Genomic DNA, 27,287 nt, shown 5'->3' with positions numbered 1-27,287 from the left:
AAGTGGCGATGTTACTCGCAACGCCGCTGTTGCCTGCTAGGCAACCACTACCGGTACTGCGTAATCACGCGACGGACCTTTCATTTGCGTATAAAGAGCTGCACAACTCCGTGCGTTCGTTCATTCACTTCTTGTTCTTTAGATAATTCTCATCAATTGCCTGATGCCATCTCTGACCCGTGTGGAGCCAAATGTCTGACAAGCTTCCGTTCGCTTGACTATGGCAAACCTATTTCGGCGTATATCTCAACATCAACCGACTTCAAAGTCGCGCTTGCATACGCCAAGCATCGTAGTACACAGAGCAAGGGCACTCATGGATATGTCTATCACATACAAGCAACGCCGAATGTGATTCCTCTGTCCGGAAGCATGGACCTACTGTCGGACGCCAAAGCGTTGTCCGAGTATGACGCGTTGGGCGGGATACACTGGGACCAAATCATTGGCTGGAATGCAATACCCTGGACTCCGCGCCCGAACAATTCGCAGAATATGAGGCCAATCCAGAAAAGGACCTCATCGCCAATACGGAATATGACCACAAATACGACCAGTATTCTGCTAGTGGCCCTCAGCCACAGCTTGATGAGAAAAATTAAGATCCAGCCGGAGGAAAAACGGCATATCAGTATGCCATAGACTTCATGAACAGCGTGGGGGATGCTGTGGGGTGGAAAGGGAGCTTTCCCTTATTTACGGCTCCGGATCATGCAGAGAAAACAGCTTTGATAGAGGCAAAAGCCAAGGAAGCCGCTGAGACAGCTCAGCAAGCCAGCAATGCCGCCAATGATGCCGAACGGGCAGCTACTTCGGTCGACGGTGAGACAGATCATCAAGCCGCCTTTGCTGATGCAGAAAGGGCCGTTAAAGCAGCCAGAGGGGCAAAAGACCTTGCCAAAAAGGTAGCCAGCCTATGCCAAGACTATTTTGCTCTTCGTACGGATGTTTATGCCTTGAGGAACGAAAGGCCTTCTAACGTGCCCCGCAGACCCCGCCCTCTCCCCCCAAAAGTTCTCCGCCCCTTGATTGGTCCCTTGTGATTGGTCCCTCCTTGCCTCCCTCCTCGTTGGTCGCTGCCCTTCCCCCGGCTTCTGTTGCCTTTTCGCGTGCCTTATCCCACCACTAGGCGCCTCCCACCCTGTCTGCCGCCTGCCGACTCTTCCCGCCTGCCGAACTCTTCATCGCGTCACCTAGCGCGGCCGCCTTGACTCTTCAGCATCACCGTCCAGCCAGCGCAACGCCTCCTCAACGGTCCTCTCGCTCAGTACCTCGAGCCTGGCCTGTGCGGCAGTCATCTCCTCGGGGACCCGGTTGCCCACCAAGTCTCTGTCCCGCACCTTGGACACGAGCATGATGCCGTCTAGAGTTCGGCAGCGCGATAGCTGCACGTACAGGCCGTACGGGTCGCACTGCGAGGGCACCACCGTTCCATCCATCTTCGTCGTCCGTGTCCTCGCAGCTCGAGGCCACGCGCTCCAGCGTTTTGCCCTGCACCTTGTAGTCCGTGCACGCGAACGCTGCTGCGCACGGCAAACCCTTTCGGCTGACGTCGTTGCGTTGCCACGGCCTTTTTCGCTGGCACTGTATCTTAACGGTCATGGGTGTCAACAAGATCGTGCCCGGCGGCATCCCGACGAAGTGGAGATATCTCGTCGTCTCCGATTCGAGAATGATCCCCGCCGGCGGCCCGAAGTGGATCGTCATATCGGCCGAGATCCGATGCCCCGGGTACGCCTTGTCGACAATGACCTCCACCGCCGAGTAGCTCGCGCCGTTCACTAGCTTCAGCCCCTGGTGGGTGTTGTGGTTCACGACGATGGGCATCCCGGCCACGAACATGAAGACGGCCGGCACCGGGATCGCGCTATCGTCGCCCTGGTTGAGTATCATGATCGCCTCTTCCTCCGTCGGCAGCTCCTCCTTCCACTTGTGCTCGGAGATGAAAATGCGCATCGTCGACCGCTGCTGGACCCGGAACGCCAGGCTCGCCTCCATGTTCAGGTTCCACCGATTCCTATTGAGCGGCGTCACCACGGTGATGCCCGTCTCCCAAGGATCCGCCTTCCTCCCGGTAGCACCTTGAGTTGAGGAGGTTTAGATCCGTCCGATCCTGCACGCCTAGACGGATCCGCTTCAGCAGCCTCTGCAGCTCCGGGTCGCCGGCGGCGCGCATCTGCTCGTCCAGCATGACGACCGTCGTGAACCTCTTCCACAGTGCGTGCGCTTTGTCGTGCTGGTGACGCTGCTCGGCCTTGAACGAGTTGTCTACGTCCCACGAGATGGCCGCGCTAGGCAGGACGATCGACCTCTCTTGGACCGGCCGGAACTGCTGAAAATCTCCGCAGAAGAGGACGATGGGGATCCCCCCGAAATCTTGCCGCGATCCGCGAAGCCGGCGAAGCCGCTCGTTCACGGCGTGCAGCGTCCGCGCCCCGAGCATGCTCACCTCGTCGATGACGAGCACATCCTTCTCCTGCCAATCCATTCGAGACTGGCCGTGGATGAACCGCTCCGCCTGTTTCGGCAGCCGCACCCCGTCAAGGTCTTTGACCATGTTCGCGCCCCGCCCCTTGGTCTTTAGTGAACCCGCAGGCGGAGTGGATCGTGATGCCGTTGATCCGCGCCGCCGCAGTCCCCGACGTCGCCGTGATCAGCAGACGATTCGAAAGGCTCTTTTACTGAACAGCTCGACGAGTGCCTCGATGATTCGCGACTTGCCGGTACCGCCTCGCCACCGACGAACTGGCGCAGCTGGCAGGCATCGCCCCGTCGGTCTGCTGCATCAAATCGAGCTGGCGGCATATTATCAGAAAAGCGATGGACTGCCTCTTGTTCAGCGTCAGCCGTGTTGCCAACACCTTGCCCGCCGCGAGGAAGGAGGTTGATGGGCCAAACTGAACGTCCATTCCCGCCCCTGCGTCGATAGCGGTCTCGTCGGAGTCGGCCATCGTCATTTCGACCTCGTCCTCCCGAAACCGGTCATCACCCTTCGCACGCTGCGCGGCGATCGCTTTCCCAGGCGGCGGGCGTGCTTTGTATCCCTGGATCATCCTCTCCTCTCCTTCGAGGCACTTACCTGCTGCGACTTGATAGCCTTGACCTGATCCTGCGGCGGTAGTGCGGCCCCGGAAAATACCCGCCCTGGCATGCTTAACCGCCTCTCCTCGTTCGATCAGCGCCGTGGCCTCGAGCTCGGCCGTCGAGCGCAGCGCCGATTGCTGAAACCGACAGAGCTGCTGTATCATTGCCATGAGCTCCGGCGACTTGGCCGTCACCTGATTCGCTCCACTGCACCTCGGACGACGTCGATGAGCCGCGTTGCGTCTCCGATGCTGTTGGGCTGATATGTCGCTGCAGACTCCGCGCCCGCCTCGCCTGCTCCACCCTCCTCGACGTGTGCGACCGTCGGGTCGCCATCGCCGGACGAGGCTGCCCATTGCTTGGCGTCGCGTTTTGCGTCTTCGGCGGATCGTCGAAGCAGCTGCACGTTGTCGACCAGACATGATATTCTCGGGGCCATAGCGTCTCGAGCCCGCGCCCAGATGCTGTTGATCTCACCTGTTCCTTCGCCCAGGAAGGACTCCACGGCACGAACAGCGCAAGATGCTGCACGGCTGCCCTTCAGGGGGTGGGTTAGCCTCTCCGATAATGCCCGCTGACAGAGCAGTTGCCATACACACCTCCGGTAGCACGACTCGTCATCGTAGGTGAAGTCCTTGCTCAGGTAGCCGTCGAGGCAGACGGTAGCGTGCTTGCCCGGCCGCCTGAGCACCTGAACCCAGCGTCGTCCCGGCGCCCATCCATCCTCGAAAGACATCTCCCTGCCGCCCAGCTCTCGTCGTTGCCGATGCGTTTCAGTCTGACGATCGATATGTAGTCATACAGGCATAGGCCTTTCAGCAGCTCTCCCGGTGCTGGTACGCCTCGACGTGGGAGATTCTCAGGCCTTCTTCTTCGACGACGACCGACTCATCCAAGGTGTCATCCGTAGCCGCAGCGCCACTGGCTTCTCGGAGATGCCGCCATCGCCGAAAGACTTCCCAGTACAGCAGAGAACAGTTCAGGTACGCCCACGCGCTGCTGTCGGTGAACTCGGCCGGATATCCGAGAAGGTGAGCGACGACCTCGACCTGTGATAGCGGACGCTCCGTGAACACGCGGTTCGCCACTCTCATCAGGAACTGTCGCGTCCTGTTCCCTTGACAGGGTCATCGGTGGCAGCGTCTCCGCCACCGTCCCGCCCTCCGTTTGCCGTGCCATCACCTGTTGAGGCGGCCAGGAGCTCGGCCGCGGCCGCCACACGCTTCCACACCGGGTCCTCCACCTTGGTCGCGTAGTTCGTGACATAATAGATGAGGGCCATTGTCTTGCGCTGCGTCGCAATGAAGGAAATATCATGGTTGTGCCGGAGCCCGACAGCAATAGCCTCGTTCCATCGATTGACCATGCTGTGTGTCCTCCGGATCTGCAGCACCCCGTCTGCCGTGAGGGCGGTCTTGTCGACTAACCTCCATGGCGCCTTGAACCGGCAGAGGTCCCCTTCCGCCCTCCTTTGCCCAATGAATACTTCACACAGGTCGGGCTATGCGTGTGCACCTGCGTCGCGCCGGCACAGAAGTTGGCCTCCTCGATAAACGCGGCCGAGAACTGCGCGGCGTTGTCCAGCAGGAACCAATACCGCCCGTCACAGATCGCTCCGCTTGCACGGCGCAAAACTTTCCTGGTCCAGATCCTGCCTTGCACGTCAACCCGGCCCCACTTGGCCATCAGAAGAGTACTTCAGGCTCCCGGTGGCACATCTTAGGTAGGCATTCTTACCTCTGAGAAGACGCTATCGATGTATCGGACGATTCGCTCGCGATACGCCGCCTGATCCTCCCCGTGGATGTCGGCAAGCATCGAGCTGAGATGCGCGTTCCCGTGCAGCCAGAGCAAGCCGTGAACATGAAGCGCCCTCGTTCGTTCGTCTCCACGGCGCCATAGTACTTGCCGATGCGCCCGAATACCGACTCTTCACCGACCTTCACGTAATGATCGAAGAACAGCTTCATCTCGCGGTGGAAGAACACGGCCGAGCTCATGGGATCCGATATCGCCAGCCGTGCCCGCTTATACGCATCCCCAAGGCCTTCTAAGAACTCCTCGGCCGCGTCGGGATCGCGTGTGCGGTATGCCGCCAGTCGCAGCTTCACCGGGTTCGTAATGTCGTTCGGGTTGATGGTGAACCAGATGGCCGGCACGCCATATCCGACGATGAGCGACTGGATTTTCCGCCGCATATTGAGACGGACCTCTCTCGACATGGGCTGCCGGTGGCCGTAAAGCGAGAGGCTCCTGAGAAGCTCCTTCACGTCACCATCGGTCGTCTTACCCGAGCTCTCCAACTCGACCCTCGCCGCCGCTAGCCTTTCTGTGGTCATCGAACGCACGATGCGCTCTACCTTGCGGAAGTTCTTCCTCCCACACTCAACATGCTGACCCGGCGGTTCCTCGACCGCACCCCATGTTGAAGACGAGAAATGCGAAGATGTGGTGCAGTGCAAATCGACCACCATGGCGCCGGAGCACGATCTCGGCCCACGCCTGAAGGTTCAAGCTTCGAGACGATACGGGTCTCCGCGGCCGCCTCTGCCTCGACAGCCCTGCCTCGCAAGTTGGCCGTGACCTTCCCGCGTCGACCATGGTCTCTTCAACCAGCCTTGGTCCCCAACGCCAAATGGGAACAGGGTCGGGAACGTCCTGGCAAAGAAGGACGCCTCAAAGGAATCGGTAAACTCACCCCCGCGAAACCCGGATGTATGGCTCACAACCACCGTCGCCACGCCCCGAACCCCGGCTAGGGACCCGACGCTCTCGGCCCGCACGGCCGTCGTCGGCACCTTCACCAACAGCGTCACAGGCAAACTGCAGCTTCTCCACGTCCGCGACGTCTGGCGGTCCGTCGAGCGCGAACATGCCAGAAGACGTCACCTCGTTGATCGCTGGAACGTTCTGGTCGGGGCAGGCGTCACTTCCATCGCGAACCGCGCCTTCTCCGTTGGGCCCGTGACCTTCACCCTGGCCGCCGGCTTCTTGTCCTTGGTTGAGCAGGGCGAAGAGCTCCTCGATCTCCACCGGCCCTCCTCGTCCACGGCGCGTTCCGTGGGCGGCACAACGTGCGCCGTCCGCGCTTTCTCCCACCCAGACGGCTCGTTCCGCTCCATACGATCGCACACCGACGACGGTACCCCGTGTATCGAGTCTCCCCAGCTCTCCATCTCCGCCGCGTCGATCTCGATCTCGGCGTAGTGGGGGTTGTTCCGCTTCAGCCAGACAAGGGCCCTCTCGACCACCCGCCGCCTCACCGACAAGAGACTCGACAGGTCGCTCGGTGCCGGCTTCTCCGCGCCCTGCCACGAGATGTGGATCTCGTCCAGTGCTTGCAAAAGGGGGTGCGGGAGCACTTTGGTGGCCAGCTCCTGCACATTGTTCGGAAACACTGTGATGTGGCCCCTGACATGCCTCGGATACTTCACGCTCTGTCTCTGCCCGCCCGGAATGCTATATCTCGTGACAAACCCGTAACATGAGTTCAGCGAGATGAGCTTCTCTTCGACCGGCGTCAGTCCCTTGAGCTCATCGGGAACATGTGCTCGCAGCCAAGGCGACTGTGAAGGTGGATCGCCGGCGACAGGCTCCTGCGCGCCAGGCATCGGCCACACTCGGCGCACACCGACACGGACTCGCCCTCAGGAAAGCAACTCCGGCATGAAAATGGTGAGCGGCCGCCCTTTGGTACGCAACTTGACAGCCAATGATCCCATGTAATCTCCCTCAACTCTCCTCTCGTACACTTGCGGTAGCACACCATGCAGGTCCGTATCGGCAACGTGCTCGCATCGTGGAACGCCTGATAGAAGTCTCGCACCGTCGACACCTTCCTCTCGAGCGGTATTGGCGTGCACCACGTCTGATCGTTAGACAATCTCTCCTTCAAGGCAAAGTCTTCCTCCAAAAAGCGCAGCACACTCGCCAGGTCTTCGGCCTGCAGCTCCCGTCTCCTATGCCTTCCGATTCCACTTCGGACCTGTTTTATCGGGCGCCCATCCCGGCTAGGAAGACGGGCTCTCTTCTCCCGCCTCCGGGACTGCCTCTGTCCGCGCAGCGAGCCGTCCGCTGCCTCTGCTGCGCCATCGTCCACACCCACCTGTGCCCTTGGCCGCCGAACCGGTCCCCGACGGAGCTTGGGCAAACCCCATGCAATCGATGCTGCAAATTGCGCCGTTCGTCTTAGGTCTTGGAAAGTCGTATCCTTGGGCTGGATAGGTCGGAGCGTCGGTCCCTTTTCGAACGAACACCCGGGACACCGCCGGTCGCCGCCTTATCTCCCTGCCCGTCACCTTCAGGACCCCTCTCCTGGGGCAAAAACGGCCGATGAAGGGGCGGACTGTCAGAGCCCACTGCCCCCTGGTCTCCACGTTCTGTAGGCAACACGAACCTCGGAAGCGGACTCGGTGACTGACGTTGCGCGGAATTTCCGCTGCTGACCAAATTACGGGACTTCCGTGCTCTGCTTGACGCAAACCGCCTCGCGGCGGTCTTCTCGGCAGTGACTTTGCGATCGCCCCTGCATGCTTTCTCCATGCGGTTTCTTCGACCGCAGACTGCTTAGGCTGAATCAGCCGGAACGTTAATGCTTCATTCGCCACTGATCTGTATCTCCCGAACCGCCCCAACCTTGTCTCCCGTGCTCCGTGCCCTTCTCGGAGTTGCCCTGTATCATCTCCGCACCCCGAAACAGGCACTCCCCGTTCCTACCCTCTTCTCCATCCTCGACTGACAACGAACAGGCTCCACGGTGAGCGGCCGCCTCGCCTAGCTTCCTGCAGGACTGTCCGCCATGCTACTGCCTCCTCGACGTCGACTAGCGTGGATTGGCAACAGGCTAGAAAGTTTTGGCTCCGGAGCACTTCCACTTGGATAATCTCGCTTCTTGGCGTACACTATTTCTTTCCGAGTGGAAGCTTCCTAACGATCACTACTCTCATGGCCGTGGCATTTCTTCCTTATAATGCTTGCCTATGGTACCGAAGCGATGCAATACTACTACCCCTTTGTAATCCCCATTTACCCTCCTATGTGCGTCCACCGTCCCGACCCTCGGCTGGTCTCCACGTGCGACCTGCTACCCCAGCTTTGCCAAAGGCGGCCCTTCCATCGCCGTGCTCTCTTTGCGCACTCCAGCCAATCCCTGGCTACTGCCGACCTCCGGCACATGGGGTGGCCGCGCCAACCGCCCGCCGCACACTTCCAACCATACTCTCCGGCCCTTCCAACGCCGTCCCACCCACCTTGCGCATCAGTTGCTCCATCAATATCTGCCACTCCACCTCGTCGAGCAACAGCCAAAAGGCTGCCGGCGATAACATGTCCACGGTGTCCTCGTGCAACCGGACTACCCGGCTAGGTTTGCTCCCTCGCCACCACCAACGTCGCATCAACGGCCTTCATGCTAAAGCGACAGCCAGGATCCCCCTGCCTGTCCTCTTGTAGTCGCTAGCCACCGGAGTCTCGACTTGCAAACCCTCTTGGAGAGTTCTCGTGACCAACTCGCATCCTCCTCCTCAGCTCGTCCCCTATATCCGACTTCACCGTGTCCCAATAGTGGACTCGACACGGTCGGCACCCGCCTCGCTCAGCCGCACGCAATGCCCATCCAACTACCGACGACCGTCAAAAAGGGACCCCTGCAATACTACCATAACCTCTTTCTTTCCTTCACTCTCATTCGTTATTGTCGCCTTTGCTATCTACTCCATGCAACGATGACACCGAAGGGTACTGCTGGACTTTCTTTCTCCGCAGACTTACCCACACTAACCTTACCGTTCGCCGACCTCCAACTTCTCGCGACATAGCCATCACCCCTACTCAACTTCCAACCCCCGGCTCCCTACTTCACTCACGACCATAGAACCAGATGGTCGAGACTGTTCAAGAACCTCGCCAGCTCATTCCCGCATACCCCCGCTTCTAATCTATCACCTAGGTAGCATTCTCTGACTCTTAAGTCTCCCGACCCTAGCCGCGAGCCCTCTTTCGAGCAGCAAGAAAACCTGCTTTATAGGATGCCCACCTCCACTCTGCGTAACCCCTCATTTACACTTCCACGGTGACTACATCTGCCATGTTCTCACGATGTCGGCCTCCCAGCTCAACGTCGATACCTCGTCCTCCCGCGGCAACCTCTTGACAGCCAGAAAATGCTGGCGCCGACATGTCCATGATGGCCTTTGTCCAGCCCGGCTGCCCGTCTAGGTTCGCCTACCAGAATGAGCATCGTGTCAAAGGGCTCAACGCAGAAACCCTAGCGAGGGTCTTCCTTCCCACGCCCTCATGGCTGTCGACTCCGGAGTATGCAGCAATCCGGTCAGATACTGGCAATCCATCGACCTGCATCTTCTTCAGCCTTAATATTTCCATATACAACCAACAGATAATCTCCTCGGAATGGACCGAGCAATGGTTCTTCATGGTCGGCCGTGTTCATCCCTTTGCCCTGACGTGGGAAATCGAGCGACGTGATGGCTTGAGTCGGACGATGATAACATCACAGAATACACCGTCCCCGCGCTTATAGTCCGCGATCACAGCTACCAACCGTGAGTCTATGCTCCAAATCTCTGTCGCCACTGCCCTCCTGACGATATCCATAGAATTGTCACTCGCACCTCAGCTCGGTGGATACTTTCCCAACGATACAACCCATTGTCTCCTTCACGGGACCTGTCATCGGCTCCGGCCGCGACCTCCTGCATGGAAACTCGGCTGCGGCCCTTGACGACACCCAGCTGAGCTGCTGCGGCTTTGTCCAGCTCTCCACCTTTATTTGTCCTGGGATTCCCGGCAAAACCCCCTTCAAGGGCTTTCGCCCCTTCCAAGTTTTCGTCATCTTCCCCATTCACGCTAATCCTTGGACCTCCCTATGCAAGAAGATGACCGAGAGGCGCGACAGCCAGTTCCAGTCGAACGCTCTCTTCACCTGTACGGGCAAAATCGCCGGCTTACTGGATCACCAGATCATGAAACATGCCCCGGCTTTCGACCAAGACTATATCTTCATCGTCGTCCCCGACACGTGGACTTTCCACGACAAGGCCATGTCCGACCAGGCTTCTGCAACACAACTACTGCCGACGACACCCAAGAGCGCGGTCGGCAATCCTCGGACTATAGCGTTGCGTTGGCCAGGTTTACCTCTACGAAGAAACCCAAGGCCGCCCAAAGCCCCGCCTCCCCACGCCGCATGCTTCTGGCCCAGTCGATCCTTATGCTGGCATCAAGTCGGTCAATGCCCGATCCCTACCAAACCCCAACCAAGAGACCGCGACTTTCTCCCGAAACTTCCACCATAATCACCGACTGTGACGGTCAAGACTCCCCCAAATCCGATACCTCCTCCTTTCTGTCCCCGGAAGACCCCGCAGAGTCAGAGACGGACACCGAACAGGTCAATCACCAAGACACATCCGCCTCTGGCTCTATCAGACCTCCCGCGTCGATATCTTCCCGACCACTGCGCGCCCGACGTCCGCCCAAGAATATTCTCTAAACTTTAAAGCTTCAAACGAAACAATACAACATGACAACATGTCTCATCATCCTCAAAATCAACTGCCAAAGGCTCGAATAGCACATTCTCTTCTCTTCTTGTTCTCCTTTTCATGAAGACGATCAAGTCAAAACTTCCCAATATACTCCTTATTCTGTTTATACCTACGACTTATACCGGTAGCACATGTAAATTTTCCGAGCCTTCCACTCGCCCAGACATGCATTACCCACTCATCTCTCTTCAACCCTGCCGTCTCTCCACGCCCTTTGAGTTTGCGCCTTTTAAACAAAATCTCCCTCCAGCGGCCTAGCCTGCCTCCCCGACGCTCTGTCTCGGTTTCACTCACGATAATGCTCTACGTCTCTCGCCGTGTCTCGTATCTCGACCTCACTCTTCTTCCTGTCTCCTATCTACTGTCGCCAACTCTCTCTCTCTCTTCTGTAGCCAACTCTTCTCCGGTTCTCTTGTCGCCAAATTTCGTTCCGAAAGGCTTCTTTGCGCGAGCCGCGGCTGGCGAGCCTTCCTCTCGTTCAGCCCGAAGGGCGTTCTACTCAGTCAGAAAGATTCGAGCATAAAACCTCCTCTGATTGGCTAATTGGCCTGGCTTGTGCTCAACTCGTGCGCGGATTGGTCGGCCGATAACGTCACCAAATGAAGGCCCGCAAAAATACCCTGAGCGTTGACTAGGTAACTGGCCAGCTTGGCAGGCTCTCCAAGAGCTTCCAGTTCTTCCTTTCTTCCATCCATGCCATCAATTTACTGGGTCGCTAGGCACTCTTTACACTAACCTACATAGCGGCTGGTTCTCTTTCTGCCCAATCTATCAAACTAATCATGTTACTAACGGTTTATAGGTTCACCTATTACCTCGGCAGCCGGCCCACCTCCCAAGATTCTCCGGTTATTCTGTCTCTTCTAGCAGTCTGAAGGGTAAGAGGTGGATACATATACGGCCAGATGGAGGACGACATACCCCAGGCAGTTCGGAATTGCCATACCTGCAAGCAAGACCTGCCCGAAGTCGAATTTCGAAGCGTCAAGGACCCTACGAAGTTTACAAGAGACTGTGCTAGCTGTAGGGCACGCCGAAAGGAACGGGTAACCGAATCTCGAGCCGCCGTTGCCGCAATGCGGAATTTCGCCTTGAGGCTATCGCCACGCAGAGCCACGAAACGGACCGATTCTCTAGCTAACCTGACGCCTCCAAGGCGGGCTGCGCCAACGCCTGCGTGTGTGCAAGTCTTACGACCCCCTGCCACATCTACGTTATGCCGTGCCCTGGCGCCCGCACTCCAGGGACTGCCTAGACCTCTGCCGGGGCCATCTACCTCAAGCGCGGTAGAGGACCTTCCCACCCCTCCTACCCTTGGCCTGCCAACAGTAGTTCTGGGCACGCCGATTCCAGAAACGCCAATTCCTCAAGGCACTCTCCCATCGGCTTCTGTTGTGCAAGGCACGCCTATACCGAAGGAATCGCCTCGTACCCCTCCTTCATTACTGCCACAGAGTCGTCGCCGCGGCCGCTATACACGTCGAGTCAACATTAACCCCCGGCCACGGCCACAGCCTGAAGAGCGACAGTTCGATCAGATAGTTGATCCGCCTTTTACAGGGGACCTTGACTTGCCTGCCCTTTGTGAGGGGGATCGAGCCCTTGTGCGCGAGTTCTATACTGCCCTGAATGACGACAAGATGCATAGTTGCATTCGCTGCCAGGAGCGTTGGTTCGATATGAAGCGAAATAGCTTGAAAATCTGCAGCCGCTGCATTAGTCGAGACAGGAAGAAAGGCCCCAACGAGCCCTACTTCTTTAGCGCTGCGAACAACCTTGACTTTGGGGAAGTCCCGAGCGATCTACCCGATCTAACGATGGTCGAGGAGATGCTCATTGCTAGAGTTCACGTACATGTGAAGGTCCTGCAGGTACGTGGCGCTCAATATAAATATCGCGGTCATGTTGTCCACTTCCTTCGCAATGTTGGCAGGCTATTTGAAGAGCTCCCGGTCCTACCTGAAGAGCTAGATGTCGTCCTCCTGCGGCCTCCTAATATGGAGGGCAGCCCTCGCTTCCGGCAACAGTTTGCTCGCGATTTGCGGGTACGCCGCTCATGCCTGTTGGCGTGGCTGCACTACCTACAGCGCCACCACCGGGGCTATCGCGATATCGTCGTGAGTCAGAATCGCTTGCACCGGCTTCCTCTTGATGGCAACATAGTTGATTCCATTGCCAGCCAAGTGGCTGACATACCTGACGGCGAGGTCCCCAAAGGCCCCGTCGAGGAGGCTGTGGAAGAGGATCCTAGCGATGCCGATGCATCAGCGATCCCGAATTTGCAGGTTACCGATACCGAATTGAACGCTCTGCAGTCCCGATTTCTTGATGGTACCCCTAACCCTGAGCGTATGACTGATGTGGAGCATATACCGTGTAACGCGCAGGCTCACCACCAGATGCCGCTGCCTTCAGTTCGCAGGACCCCCATCGACGAATTCAACCGTTCCCAGCCGCTGCTAACGCTTGCATTCCCTACCCTCTACCCTGACGGCAAGGCCGACTTCGTGGAGCCTCGTTTACGGAGCATCACGTTCCAGGACTACCTTGCCCATGCGATGAGATGGCATGACGGACGTTTCGCCCGCCATAAGACGTGGCCTTTCGTCGCCCTCAACACGCTGTTACGTGCGCAGGTCCGAAAGCGAAGTGACTACCTCGTCAAGCAACGCGACAGCCGCCGTCAGCCCCTTACACGCGCCGACCTAGAGGAAGCAATGGCTGAGCCTGACGAGCCGGAGGCTCAGGTCCTGATCCAGTCGATCACGCGCCAAGCCGCAGTAATTAGGGCACCCGGCCGTATTGGTATAAACAAAGGAAGGAGTTGGAAGCATATGCCTATAATCTAGGCAAGCCCGGCCTTTTCGCTACTGCAAGTGCAGCCGATTACCACTGGGAATCCCTATACCGCCATATGCCTCGATTTGACGAGTGGCAAACAGCTCCTGAGGCGGCGCGGATGGCTCTATCCCGGCAACTACTGCGAGACAACGCCCACATCGCTGCGTACCACTTTCATAAGCGTTATGCGCTGTTTAGGCTATTGGCTTGAAGCAGAAGTTCAACCTAACGGACTCTTGGGGCCGCTACGAGTGGCAGGGCAGGGGTTCCAGTCACCACCACGGCCTATATTGGCTAAGTGGCCACCCAGACTTAGATCCTGACAACGATCAGTCCCGGAACAATTCGCTCGCATCTGGGGATACCACGTATCTGCAGTGAACCCAGAGCCACAGCGAATACAGGCTCCTGGGGAAGGGAACCCTGATCGGTAATCTACTGGAACATCCCTTACCGTTCAGTTCCTATCGATGGTAGTCAACCGCGTGCAACGCCACCGCTGCAACAACTACTGCATGCAGCTCAATAAGCATACCAAGCAGGTGGAGTGCCGCTTTGGATTTCCTCACGGCCAGCGCCTACTAGCCTCCTTGACAAGGTTCCTCACTCTAAACACTGGAGCTTTAGGGGCGAGCGGAACGATGGCCAGATTAACCACTACAACCGCTTGCTTACCGTTGCGTGGCTAGCCAATACAGATGTTTCGCCTTGCACGAGTCTACAGCAGGTAATCGATTACGCGGCCAAATACTGCTCCAAGTCGGAAAAGAAGAGCGAGTCTTTTGCCCAGATTGGGAAGGCCCTGATGCCCCGGGTCAAGGACCACAACCCCTTGATTTCCTTCACGTCAAAGCTCCTCAATCAGCTGGTTGCGGAGCGGGATTACTCGAAGCAGGAGGTCAGCCACTTGCTCCTCGGCCTGCCGTTACAGGAAGGGTCACGAACTTGCCTGTACGTCGACTGTCGTAATCCTGACAGGCATTCCCGCTCCCTCCGTATTGACGGCGATGAGGTGGACGAGGCCCCCAACGTTTACGAAAAGTACACTCAACGCCCGGAAGCCCTAGCGGACCTAAGCTACGTCTCCTTCCTGAAATGCTGGAATTTCCGCCCTAGGGACCCTTCCAAGTGGAAGCAATGGCAGCCAGGCAACATTAACGGCAGGCCTCGAGTGCTGGTTTACTTTCCTCGCTATCAGGCTGATCCAGAAGGTCAACAGTGGTCAGATTACTGTCGTGTAAAGCTAACATTAAACCACCCACATCGGCGGGTTGATGATCTCCTCACAGTTGACGGCCAGCTTTTTGGTTCTCACGCTGAGGCCTTCTCCTATTGTTGGCAGCATCACAGTCATGGTGATGACCATTACGGTCGGCCAAAAGAGGCTCGATTACAGCCTCAAGATGATCAATACGAGGCTCTGCCTGTGGAGGAAGAATTTGATGACGAAGACTGGATTCGCCTCGCCGCCCTTTACCTGACAACTCCCTTACCCAGGAAGATCTTGACCTACTTGGCCGCCGCGATATCGACATCAATTACGACTGGACACAGCATGTGGGTACTTATCCGGAACTCCGAGACGGCTACTGGAAAGACCTTATCGCTAGCCACCCCATGGCCAACGATGTGGAGGTCCTTGGCCCTCACTGGCGTAATACGCTGAATACGCAACAACGGCTCGTGTACGACACATTCATGGGCCACTTCCAGGCGCAAAATCCTGCTCAAATCCTTCTCCACGTTGATGGTGGTGGTGGCACAGGCAAGTCGTTCCTTATCAAGGTGCTTTCTTCCCATCTTCAGGCAGCCGCCCTACCGAATCCTAGCCCTATATGCCGCGTGGCGCCAACAGGCGTTGCGAGTAACCAGATACAGGGCAGCACCATTCATTCGTTGCTGCGCCTCCCAGTAGGCGGTACTTTCACCGACCTTCCCCCGGCCGACGCAGCCGCCCTTCAGTCCCGCCTACGGCACATCAAATACCTCGTTATCGATGAAAAGAGCATGCTAGGGCTTGAGCAGCTCGCGCGGATCGATTCCCGTTTGCGACAAGCCTTTCCACAGCGTAACCTCGAGTTCTTTGGTGGTGTGAGCGTTGTGCTTGTGGGCGATTTCTTCCAGTTACCACCAGTCCGACAAAAGCCCCTGTATTCGACTAGCACCGGCCTGTCTTCGTTGGAAAGGAGAGGGCAGGTGGCCTACCGCCTATTTGACCGCACCGTCTTCCTGACCACGGCACAGCGCCAGGCTGGTGATGATCAGGCCCAGTTCCGTCAGGCGTTGCAGGAACTGCGTGATGTAAAGTTATCTATACCATCCTGGAACCTCCTTAGCAATCGGGTACAGGCCAGGCTACCGCGGAGCGAGCTTGACGGCTTCAGGACCGCTTTGCGAGTGTATTCTACAAAGGCACGGGTCAACCAATACAACCACGAGCATATGGTGCATCTCAACGCCCCGGCAATACAAGTGGAGGCAAAGAATCACGGCAACGGCGCTGGGCAGGCACCAAGCAACAATGCTGGCAATCTATCTAACAAGTTCCCTGTTGCTAAGGGCACCAGGGTGATGCTCACGACTAATCTGTGGCAATCAGCTGGCCTAGTTAACGGTGCTCAGGGTACTGTATACGATATCGCCTGGAGCGCAGGCGCCGATCCATTGGAAGACCCCCCAGCCGTTATTATGGTGGACTTTGATAGCTACGACGGACCGCCGTATCTAACAACTAACGAGGGCAGGAAAATCTCACCCCATCCTGCCAGTCAGGCGGGACTTCCTTGTGGGCAACGAGACCTGCGCTCGCACGCAGTTTCCCCTAATCGTGGCGTTTGCTATTACTGTTCACAAATGCCAGAGCCTAACAAAGGATAAAATAGTTACTGATCTCGCTACACGCGACTTCCAGGCCGGTATTAGCTATGTTGCCGTCTCACGGGTTACCTCGCTCAAAGGCTTACTCCTTGAGGCGCCGTTCGATCGTCAGAGCCTCTATAACCACACGCCGACGGAAGGTTATACGCCTGCGTTTCCTACGTACTGCATTCACGGCTAACTATGAGACAGGGATGAAGATGCGCCTCGCTGACCAACAACGGCGTCAGGGTCAACAGCTGAGCGATCCACTGTATCCACCACTCTACCGTGACTAAACGTCGTCTTCCTACAAGCTACAGGGAAGGGGGTACGATATAGGTTATAGTTAGACTGGGCCTGCCAGGAAGTAGTTCGAACGGCTGGTTAGCCGCTGAAGGCGGAAGGGGGTTCTAGTGGGTACCCTTAAGAAAGTCGAGTGCAGGTATACGATATTCACCCTTCGGGCTGGATATTCAGCCGTTAAGCCCCTTGCATTGGCAACTTAACGGGTGTTCGAAGTATTTTAAGGAGGTAGTAATCACGTCTAGGAGGGCTAGAATTGCAGCCGCTAGAGCTACTCGCACAGCATATACCAAAGCCGCCAAGCACCATGCAGTCGAAGCCAGAAGACTTGCCAATTCAAAGGACCTATCCGTGGCTATCAAAGCAAAAGAGGAGGCTGGCGCAATCAGAAAGCTCAAAGAAAAAGCATCTCGCGAATTGTGGGACAAGACTTTGGAGATGGACCAAGTGACTCGCTTGCGCAAGGAGGAGATTGTGTCAGACATTTGGCTCCACACGGGTCAGAGATGGCATCAGGCAATTGATGAGAATTATCTAAAGAACAAGAAGTGAACGAACGAACGCACGGAGTTGTGCAGCTCTTTATACGCAAATGAAAGGTCCGTCGCGTGATTACGCAGTACCGGTAGTGGTTGCCTAGCAGGCAACAGCGGCGTTGCGAGTAACATCGCCACTTCATGAATAATCATCCTAGGCAGGCTTGATATGCGACAAGATATTTATGACTCCGGTCTATGTGCGAAATGTATAAGTCCTTTCGAATAAAACACGACCACCAGAGGAAATGGCACCTCGCTTGAGGCTTGTTGGTAGGAGACGATTGCGAGTAACGTGCAGTTCCTTCAGCGCAAACCCAGACGTTCTCACAAACATGTAGGGCGTTGACGTGCTTTTTCCATTTGTTCTTCCCCCTAAATGTGCTGCGGCAGCCTGCAGCTCGGAATAGACAAGGGAAGAGCCAGGCGTCGATGTCAGCACCTTTCTCGAGTAGCATCTGGACCACCTTCTCGTGTCCGTTAAGTGAAGCAGCCCAGAGAGCATTGCCGTACCTTTCACTCTGAGTGTTGACGTTGGCACCATTCTCGAGCAGCATCTGGACCACCTTCTCGTGCCCCCCATATGAAGCAGCGCAGAGAGCATTGCCATCCTTAGCGTTGACGTCGGCTCCCTTCTCAAGCAGCATCTGGGCCACCTTCTCATGTCCTTTAAGTGAAGCAGCCTGAAGAGCATGCCGTACTCTCCGCCTTGGGCATTGACGTCGGCACCATTCTCGAGCAGCATCTGAGCAACCTTCTCGTGTCCTCCACATAAGGCAGCCTGAAAAGCATTGCCGTGCCTTTCACTCTGAGAGTTGACGTCGGCACCCTTCTCGAGCAGCATCTGGACCACCTTCTCGTGTCCTTCAAGGGAAGCAGCCTGAAGAGCATTGCCGTCCTCTCCGCCCTGGATGTTGACATCAGCACCTTTGTCGAGCAGCGTCTGGACCACCTTCTCATGTCCTTGAGTTGACGCAGCTTGGAGAGCATTGCCGTATCGCCCGCCCTGGGCGTTGACGTCGGCACCCTTGTTGAGAAGCGTCTGAACTGAACGGCATAATCCCGCAAGTGAGGCGTAATATAGAGCTGGTGCGATTCGGTACGGAATATACGGACCACTTTGTGACAAATAGTCAGGCCTGTACAACTGACAGCATTTTTAGAGTAACATCGCATACAAGGAAATCTATGAGAAGTGAATGAACTCTTGCGCTGCTACACCGCTACTACAGCGTGGTCCATCCAGTATTGTGCAGAATATTGGGCCAACCAGTATGACTGCCTGAGTTCTGTAATCGGAAGAAAGTGATCCATATCCAGTAAGTACGCAAGGCAGACTTCTGCGATGGAAGCTCTTGCATTAGTCTGTTCGAAGTGCTCAGCGATGTCCGCCTGTAATCTGTCAGACATCAAGTACTCCTTGACTGAGAAATGTGCAAGCTGCAGCTGCGTCACAGTCTTTTCGCTGCCCTGTTTGTCTCTCGTTACGGACACGAGGCTGGAACAATATCTTGACACCTCCTCTGGAACTGGCATTCTATTTTTGCGGTCAAATCGAGGTTTCGACGTGGTATCTAATGCGATCGCGTCAACGACTTCTCTGATAGTTAATGGTCGTTCGGAAAATGTTAAGAACTGCAAAATCTGCTGTTTTCGGTACCAGACGTGAACTGCTTTGCTGCTTGTTCGAATGATTCGCTAAAGACCCGTAAGACTGCCAGCTTGGCGCTGTGGGCAGCCGTTTTGTCGCAAGCAATTTTCGTGGCCGCTTCGAGGATTGAGACTGGCGCGTGCTCAGTGGACTGGGCTGAGTCGAGGAGATTCGGGGCTTCTTCCAGCTGCGCTCCTTCCGTGACGGCAGCTTCAAGCGTTTCGGTGGACGAGATTGACTGGGCCAGCTGCTGGGCCGCGGGAAACGAGTCTTTTCGGCGAGCTTCCGTCGGGTAGCGAGGTCGGAGATGCGATATGTGAGCCGCTGAATTTGGCGGCGATCGTATGCCTTGTCTCGAGGCATTGGAGTCGACATGCGAACCTGAGGCTGGTGCCATGGCCGCTGCCGGCGCTTGCGCGCGGCTCAATTGGAGTTTTGTCAAGAGCACTTGTTAAGCGAAAGTATGTGAGAATAGGCTACTTTCTTAACACTTGCGTGCCAAGAAAGTAAAAATACAAGGAAGGATGCGTCGCATTGACGATGGAAACATTGGGCTGGTCCAGGGTATGGCCTTGTTTGCCCTCAGGTGCGGGATCATCTTCCCCGTACTTGTGACGCAGTGCTCTTTTATGGTCATTCATGGCGTCGATATTCGGGTATGCTCTGTAACAAAAAAAAGAATTCCAAGTAATTTTTGTTGATATACCGACGTGATTCTGGTTACTCGTGATGGAAATCGTTCTCGCAGGAGGGTGCTGTGGGGAATCCAGCCCTGGCAGCGGAGGTCGCGCAGGCCCGCTGCCAGTCCGCGGTACTTCTGTCGGGACCCTCCGAAGTACTCGAATGTCTGCCCATCGACGCGCCTAAACCTAAAATGGGTTTTGCAACACTGTCCCCTCTCGCCCACCGTACTAATGTGCCACCGTCCACCGTTCTCCACATAAGCGATGCGCTCTCGCGGCCTCCTCGTCAGACTATTATTGATTGGCTGCCGGTAAGTATCTTACCTCAGCTTGCAATCTGCCCCCGCCCTCGACCTTCCCTTCACGACCACCACTTGGTCAAATGAAATACCTCAGCACAAACATACCGAACAGAGCGGCAGAAAACAGGCATCCGCAATGCCTCGCGGCTGGTACCTCGCCCAGGGCCTAGTCCCACTCGGCTACAGCAGCAGCGACGACGACGAAGGCCCTTGTGAGCTGCCAAACGGTCGACTTGTCTGTGGACCTCATGGATTGGTGCGTTGTGGTATATGTTGCAGCGACTACAGCTTTATGGACGATGTCCTTGGTGAGACATCGAGGACAACGAGGAAGATGATGAGGATCATGACGTGGCTCCTTTTGCGCCGCCATCCACCATCGCCATCCCTTCCCTAGGATCTGACGTGATGAGGGGCACTGGTCTGGTGTTCCCCTCCAAGTTTCGACATCCCACTAGCCCCTGCGACCGATGGAGCTGTTTCGCGGCAGGGTTCGTTTCATGAATATCGTCAGGTATGAAGCTTTTCTTCTTCGTTACGTACTTTCTCGTGCCTGGCTAACCCGCGGTCCGTGATCACAGGTGCACCTACCCCAACGACAAGTCCATGCTTCTCATCATGACCGACGGGCATGCCTTAACAACGGCCAATCAATCCGAAGGCAGGTTGGGCATTTGTACAGGGCTTCATATTGAGGGCCAACCGCTCGTGGTCTCAGGTCGTCTGGAAAAGCAGGGCCCTTGGGGTGATGACGGCATCAAAGCAGCAACCGGGCTGAGCTGCGAGCTGTCATCGCCGCCCTGCGTTTCCGACACTGGCCGGGCGAGGGCTTCAGTACAGTCATCATCGCCACCGACTCTGAGTACGTCGTGGAGGGCTCGACACAGTGGGCGAAGGCTTGGGTGCAGAACAATTGGAGGACGAAAGGTAAGAAGGAATTGGCGGCGGCAACGTCAAGAACAAGGACTTGTGGGAGATGCTCTTGGGGAGTGTGAGAAGGCCACCGTAATGGCCTGGTCATCCAGTTCTGGAAGATCCCACGCCAGTGGAACGCTCTCGCCGATGAAGGTGCGAAAAATGCTGCCGCCGCAGAAGAAACGCCTGTCGAGTGGAAGGATTGCCTGGGCCTCGCAATATGAGGGAAGGTGACTAAAGTGATATTGCTCTGGCAAAGCCAACTCTGTGAACCTTGACGTTTGGGTCCGCTGTCTGGCTACGTAAACCTCGTCATCATCAAAGCGAGCGGGGAGACGACGCGCACGGTTTGGCCGGCCTCCTGGCGAGTCAGTGGGAATGGACGCTGCTTCAACCGGCTCGAGGTCGACCAAGGTAGCTTGACTCATCGTCAGTGTTGTCATCTCCGCGTAAATGCCTTCCAGTCCTCAAAGTGCTCTGAGAGATATTCCATCCCTACCAACACCTCCCACAGGTGCCCATGGCCGTCAGATTTGCCCCAGCCCTGGGTCCGCATTGTCTGAAGGTATATTGGCTTGAGAATCGCATTGACTTCACCAAGTACGCGCCAATCCTCATTCGATAATATGTCAGCCGCCGGGATGCGTTTTGCCTCATCTTGTTCGCCTTCAAGTGCAAAGATGAATGCCCGAATGTCCGTCCGATTCCTCAAAGCCCTCTCGATCATCATGTATGTGGGCTCCACCGAGTCTCGTTGTTCAGGATGACCTCCAGTTCCGCAGTTGACTCTTCGCAAAGCCGATGTTCCTCATACTCTTCATCCTGCGCAATGCGATTGAAGTGTTCGCTCCGCTGTGGCGACGATCGGATGAACTTGACAACGTTATGAAGTTTCCCGATGGGCCCTTTCGCGCGCCAGTGGCCGAGGTCCTGCTCTGGAAGGCCTCGCATGCAATTGATCTCGGATTCGAGTTCGAAGGACTCTGCATCTTTGTCGTAGAAAGGCCCGCGCAACAAGATTGAGAGTGTGCTCATAACAACGCATCCGGCGTGCCTTGATGTCAGCGGTTCTCATGGATGAGTCCAGCTGCTTGTACATGTAGTGCAGGCAATGATCATTTGTGACTAAGTTGTCAGAGACAACACAGCCGACTCGCCCCCGGATCTCCCAGTCCTGGACGATGCCCACGAGTGACGCAGCAAGGTTCTTTCCGCTATGGATGCCGAATTGACGTCGAAGTGCAAGCAGCCGCGACTGCTGGCGTGCCCCTGGTCGATGAAGTGTGCGAGACAAGCCACAATCGCAAAACGATTCGGCGACGTCCACAGGCCAAAGCTGAGGTGTATCGTCGTCAAAGCATCGCGCAACCCTACCTTGATGAAGTTAGCGAAAACCTACGAGGGGAGGTAGGAAAGTCGTCTCCGGGGATTGAGCCGACAGCTCGCCCTTGCGAGGCCTTGCAAGCGCTGGGTGAAGCCTACTGTGACAGGATTTTCTCGATAGCCTAGCTCAGCGTCCTGTGCCCCACCGGGACCTGAGCGGCCTGACGGCGCTGGACGGAAAATACACACACATACCCGTTGGTCAAAGGCAGGCGCGGCTGACCAAAAACGTTAAGTTGGCCCAAAAATCCGGGACAGCACAAAACCCCGGGACAATCTTAGAATAGTGGAAAGTGGCGAAGACACTTGGTTGAGCTGCTGTGGCCACCAAGATCAACGGGTAACGTCGCCCTTTGCCTGCCCTCTTCGCGAGACTGTGGGTGGAGAACTAGGTGGGGCAGCCAACTAAGTGCGTTAGTCAGGAAGAATTTCAGGCGAGTCACGTGACATGATGTGGTTGCCTTCTCAACTGTCTCTAGCCTTTTCGTAACCATCGTTTCCACGAAGGTTGTCGTCACCATCAAAAACACACGTTTAGCAAGTTCCAACCAACATCACTACCACATGCAGGAAACAAACAAAATCGAGGAGCTAGAGGCGACTTCGTGAGGCGGAAGAACGCATTGCAAGCGAAAAGCAACGCGCCGAAGAAGCAGAACGAGCGTCAACAAGAGCGAGATCGTGCCGAGAAGGAGCAGCAACGCGCCGAGAAGGAGCAGCAACGCGCCGAAGAAGCAGAGGAACAGCAACGCGCCGAGAAGGAGCAGCAACGCGCCGAAGAAGCAGAGGAACAGACGCGACCGACCACATTCGACGAGTACATCGCTGCTTGTCATCACCACGTCTTTTCCCAGTTCACGGTGGAAAGAGACCGCAGGCTTACGTCAAGGGTTCCATCACCAACCCTCGAAACAAGCTGTGCCTACTAGTCTTGAGCCTTGGCCACGGTTCATGGAACAGCGGGGAGCATTTTCGATACTCTCTACGAATGTCTGCCCGTCGGCATTCGTGTCTTCGAGAAAAAACTTCCTAGCCGGTCTAGGAAGGAGAGTGGCGCAACGATCGATAGCAGATGAGAAGACGCTGGAATACTTCATGCATAATAGTGTCGAAGACCCTGTCAGAGTCATCATGGAGCAACTCAGGCAGATTGACGAGGTGTGCGACGCATTCGACATGGGAAACGGGATCGTCTTCGAGAACCATCCTCACGCCATCAGCGACGTCGCAGAGGAAGTAGTCGCCCGGGAGAACCCGTCAACACCGCCGCAAACACGGACCACCGACGAGATCTTCATCAGCTGCGGCCCGACCAAATCTGCATTTATCGGTCTGGTGATGACCCATCCCCGAGAAGCGGACGATGATCTATGTGTCCGAGTATAAGGCACCCCATAAGCTCACAGCTCCGCATCTCCGCGCCGGATTACGGCCGATGAATATCTACAAGGAAGTCGTCAATCGGAAGACGATCCCGCCATCTGTGGACCCGGACGGCCGTTTTGAATATCACGCCGAGAGACTGACGGCGTCTGCCCTCACACAAACGTATCACTACATGATCGAGGGCGGTCTCGAGTACGGGTTGCTGACAACTGGCGAGGCGACCGTCTTCCTCAAGGTGGACTGGGCCGAGCCTGAAACGTTGTATTATCACCTGGCAGAGCGGGCCGGAGGTGTTGGCTCATCCAGAGCATATGCAGTCTAGCTCCGCGGTGGGGCAGTATCTCGCGTTCAGCCTGATGGCGCTAGGTAGGCCGGGCGGACGGGTGGAACACGGGCAGGATGAGCGTGATCGGGCGACGGCGAATCTCAACAGGTGGGCGGAGGATTTCGAAACGACACTGCGATCGATTCCAGAGAGCGACCGAATGGCATCGAACATCGCATCCAGCTGGGCACCTACAACATACGAGGACTTTGACCGGTCGCCGATTACGCGGCGGGAGGAGACACCGTCGAGGTAGAATAGGCGACGAGCGCAACACAATTGCGACTAGACGAGATCAGTCGGAATCATCGGACGACGAGTCGGGATATCGACCTCCGGATACGCCGAGCCCCTCTGAGCGGCAAGGACGACGTGGACAACGCGGACAACGTGGACGAGGCGATGCAAATGTACCTCGAAGAAGTCAACGAATCCTGGCACGCCGGCCCCGCCAAGCTAGAAAGCACGGTGCTCGAGTGCTTTCAAGGTGACCTTCTGTCGTATGGCTACACGTTTGTGTGCAAGGGCACAGTGAAGGCCTTCATCCGAGACCTTGAGCATGAAGCAACCGTCTACAAGCGCCTAGAGCGGGTTCAGGGCGTTAACGTACCTGTCTTTCTCGGAGCCGTAGACCTTCGGCCGCTGAAGAGGACCTACTACTACGACCATCGGGTTTACGTCGTGCACATGACGTTTCTTTCATGGGGAGGAGACATAATTGACGAGGCCAAGGTCGCAGCCAGCACGAGAAGAATCCTTGAGGCCAAGGCGCTTGCATCCCTGCGGGCGATACATGAGGAAGGTGTGGTGCACAAAGACGTGCGAAGCGCCAACATGCTGGTCAACAAAGAGACGGACGGTGATGATGATCGACTTTGAGCGTGCTATGTTGCTTGAACTAGTGCGACGGCCACTTGCGCAGCTGGTGCCCAACAAGAGAAGATTGGACTCGGGCAGTACGACAGGTCCAGGAAGGGCAGAGTATGCAAGCGGCGAGGTGCGGGAAGTTTTGGATTCGCAGAGGATACTCTGATGGTGAGGACAGCATTCCTGGGGATGAAGGACGGCCATAAATGAGAAAGGACGTTTATGATCGAACGTGATGACGATGGGCGACGAATGCGTCTACTACTACTGGATAAAGGGTACGCTGTAATAGTATATTAATATGCGGAGAGGCTGTGTGGTATTGATAGCTGGGTGATTACCGGAATAGTGGTGTACGATGCAAAGAGGCAACAAACCTCAGGGCTGCCGTCAGATCAGGCAATTGATGAGAATTATCTGAAGAACAGGAGCTAAATGAACGAACGCACGAAAATGTGCAGCTCTTTATACACAAATGAAAAGTCCGTCGCGTTTACGCAGTAGCGGTTGCCTAGCAGGCAACAGCGGCGTTGCGAGTAAAATCGCCACCTTATGAATAATCGTCCTGGACAGGCTTGATATGCGACATTCACCCGGCTTCAATGCTAACAAGTCTGCTGCGCCAAAATAAAATAATATGTCTGATCATTTGTACGATAGAGCGCACATCGCAGGAGGGTATCACGTGCGTCAGCGGGAACAAAGTTTACCCGACACGCACACAACCTATCAAACCTCACAGCATGGTCTAGATAGCGAAGAATAACAAGAACAACACGATCATCGATCAAAGACCCAACTGAGCCTCAGTTAACCTATCCACACTGATCAGTTGTTACCTTGGCTGGTAACCTCAGAGCAGCAAGATAGAAGAGACTTCCTCAACGCATCCTCACGATCTGTGGCGCTCTGCGAAGAAAGAAGTGCTACAACGCGAGACTGACTACGAAGACCCGACCGGCGCCCACTCTATTCAGTCAACCGTGCCTAGTTGTTTGCCTCAGCCGCTGACCTCTTAGGCGTGCCCTATCGCACATACAAATCTCTGGTATCCCGCTTGATTATTAGCTTCATTGATCACTCTCGATCAATTTGACCTCTCTTGACACCTTCTTGCCCTATTCCTCGCAGATTTTCCTGTCAAGCCCCATCCGACATCATGAGCAGCAGCGCAAGCGGCAGCGCGAACGCGAACGCACCGGCGCTCGACATCAACGAATTCCTCGATATTGCTGAATTCAACCGTGGCCTCGCCACAATCTTCAACATGGACCTCTTCAACACCCCAGTCAACGAGACTTCCGATGAGATCCACTATAATACCTACGTTCTCGCCCGCATCGTTGATTATAAAGTCTCCTCAACATGTCAAGGTCTCGAGCTGCTTGGATCATTCAAGAAGACTTTGAGGATTGGGAGGAAGACGACTTCAAGAAGGTCGATCAAGGGTCCGTAAGGTCCTACGGAATACCCTAAGGTTCAGAGGAATCTATACAGGAAAGCTGAACGCAAAGATCACGGCATTCTAGTAAATCTGAAGAACCGTGACCGACTTCCTGAGTGGGATGAAGACGATCTTCGTGATGCCATCTTATACGAAAACGGCCTACCGACGCCAACAAGAACTCCTCAGACGTTCGCCATCGCTATAACAACCCCAGCACCAACCCCAGCACCAGTCACTCCCGATCTAAACCTCCCGCAAGACCCCCCCAATGACCAATCCCTACCCCTGTCACGATCGAATCAACAGCAGCAGGAACTTATGATCAGACCAGCTATCGACCGCGAAGCTTACCGGACCGTGCCCCCAGTCCAGGTCCCCAATGAAGACCTCGATCCTGCCATCGCCAACCAGTTTTCTAAGCTATGGGATCGAAAGCTCAACTATTCAGGTGACGCCTACGATATCCTAGATGATAAGATCCGTTACTTTCTCGATGCCTGCCTCACAGCAGCATCAAACCGTCACAATTCCACGCTTTGTTCTCAAATATCCTCACGAAGAGCAAAGAACTTCTTCGTGCATCAAGTCAGCCGCGATTCAACGTTCGCGGAGATGTATCAGAAGATGAAGCAGCACTGATACGGAAGTCAATAGGCAACAGTATCACTGACTGGACCTCGATCAATTTCACACAGCTTCGGAAGGAATCTCCGAGAAGCCTCTGTGAAATCCTCCAGGCTCTTCTTGACAAATTGCAGCTATGCCAGAAGCTCTTGGGAATAGCTATGGCGGCGAAGACCAGCTAATTTCAACGACAATTCGAGCATGCCGTGGCGTGCCTGAATTAGAATTCGCCCTCTTCGTGCCGGCTAAGACGAGGACTATCTTCACAGCTAAGATCGTCATCACAACCGTCAGCCAAAGACAGCCCGGACAGCCCAGTCAATATCTTCAAGATCAAGACCAATTCTTTACTGACCGCCGCTATCAGCACGGCGATGGAAGGAATGCGCTTTGGCAAAGCTGGGGTAGCAGGTCGCACGTGGAGACCAGGCGAGGCCGGGACGGTGGACGCATAGATAGCATGGTAACGGGGAATATTGTCGCGAAGACCATTGCGCCACGCAGGCAAAAGTGGAA

General features: G+C 55.9%; 5 protein-coding genes across 5 annotated transcripts; 4 read left to right on the top strand and 1 right to left on the bottom strand.

Moving 5' to 3' along the window:
- Positions 1–1,193: 1,193 nt before the first annotated feature.
- HRG_11964 (PIF1-like helicase domain-containing protein) lies at positions 1,194–6,695 on the bottom strand (the record flags this gene model as incomplete). The annotated part of the gene is made up of 17 exons (XM_044870434.1): positions 1,194–1,340; positions 1,396–1,584; positions 1,639–2,017; positions 2,082–2,518; positions 2,739–3,013; positions 3,080–3,239; positions 3,305–3,484; positions 3,562–3,622; positions 3,684–3,775; positions 3,969–4,201; positions 4,267–4,468; positions 4,512–4,553; positions 4,600–4,735; positions 4,822–5,413; positions 5,702–5,907; positions 6,028–6,504; positions 6,562–6,695. 17 exons carry the CDS (start codon positions 6,693–6,695, stop codon positions 1,194–1,196), a joined length of 3,942 nt encoding a protein of 1,313 aa, XP_044714471.1.
- A 5,633-nt stretch (positions 6,696–12,328) lies between these two features.
- HRG_11963 (PIF1-like helicase domain-containing protein) lies at positions 12,329–16,645 on the top strand (the record flags this gene model as incomplete). The annotated part of the gene is made up of 13 exons (XM_044870433.1): positions 12,329–12,520; positions 12,737–12,766; positions 12,857–12,998; positions 13,065–13,277; positions 13,359–13,429; positions 13,707–13,744; positions 14,118–14,426; positions 14,469–14,727; positions 14,988–15,255; positions 15,301–15,839; positions 15,903–16,113; positions 16,235–16,507; positions 16,560–16,645. 13 exons carry the CDS (start codon positions 12,329–12,331, stop codon positions 16,643–16,645), a joined length of 2,631 nt encoding a protein of 876 aa, XP_044714470.1.
- A 3,649-nt stretch (positions 16,646–20,294) lies between these two features.
- Positions 20,295–21,762, top strand: HRG_11962 (RNase H domain-containing protein; the record flags this gene model as incomplete). The annotated part of the gene is made up of 5 exons (XM_044870432.1): positions 20,295–20,338; positions 20,406–20,489; positions 20,591–20,751; positions 20,999–21,024; positions 21,538–21,762. The coding sequence occupies 5 exons, from the start codon at positions 20,295–20,297 to the stop codon at positions 21,760–21,762; spliced, it is 540 nt and encodes a 179-aa protein (XP_044714469.1).
- A 1,491-nt stretch (positions 21,763–23,253) lies between these two features.
- Positions 23,254–24,712, top strand: HRG_11961 (metalloprotease-like protein; the record flags this gene model as incomplete). Its single annotated transcript, XM_044870431.1, has 4 exons — positions 23,254–23,452; positions 23,529–23,800; positions 23,847–23,874; positions 24,123–24,712. 4 exons carry the CDS (start codon positions 23,254–23,256, stop codon positions 24,710–24,712), a joined length of 1,089 nt encoding a protein of 362 aa, XP_044714468.1.
- Positions 24,713–25,859: 1,147 nt separating this feature from the next.
- On the top strand, positions 25,860–26,786 carry HRG_11960 (uncharacterized protein; the record flags this gene model as incomplete). The annotated part of the gene is made up of 2 exons (XM_044870430.1): positions 25,860–26,148; positions 26,215–26,786. 2 exons carry the CDS (start codon positions 25,860–25,862, stop codon positions 26,784–26,786), a joined length of 861 nt encoding a protein of 286 aa, XP_044714467.1.
- Between the last annotated feature and the right edge of the window lie 501 nt (positions 26,787–27,287).

The sequence above is a fragment of the Hirsutella rhossiliensis genome (assembly GCF_020360975.1).
Source record: "Hirsutella rhossiliensis strain HR02 chromosome Unknown scaffold00031, whole genome shotgun sequence".
In the NCBI taxonomy this organism is placed as follows: Eukaryota; Fungi; Ascomycota; class Sordariomycetes; order Hypocreales; family Ophiocordycipitaceae; genus Hirsutella; species Hirsutella rhossiliensis.
Note: the sequence above shows the minus strand (reverse complement) of the source record. Positions and strands in the feature narration are given on the sequence as shown.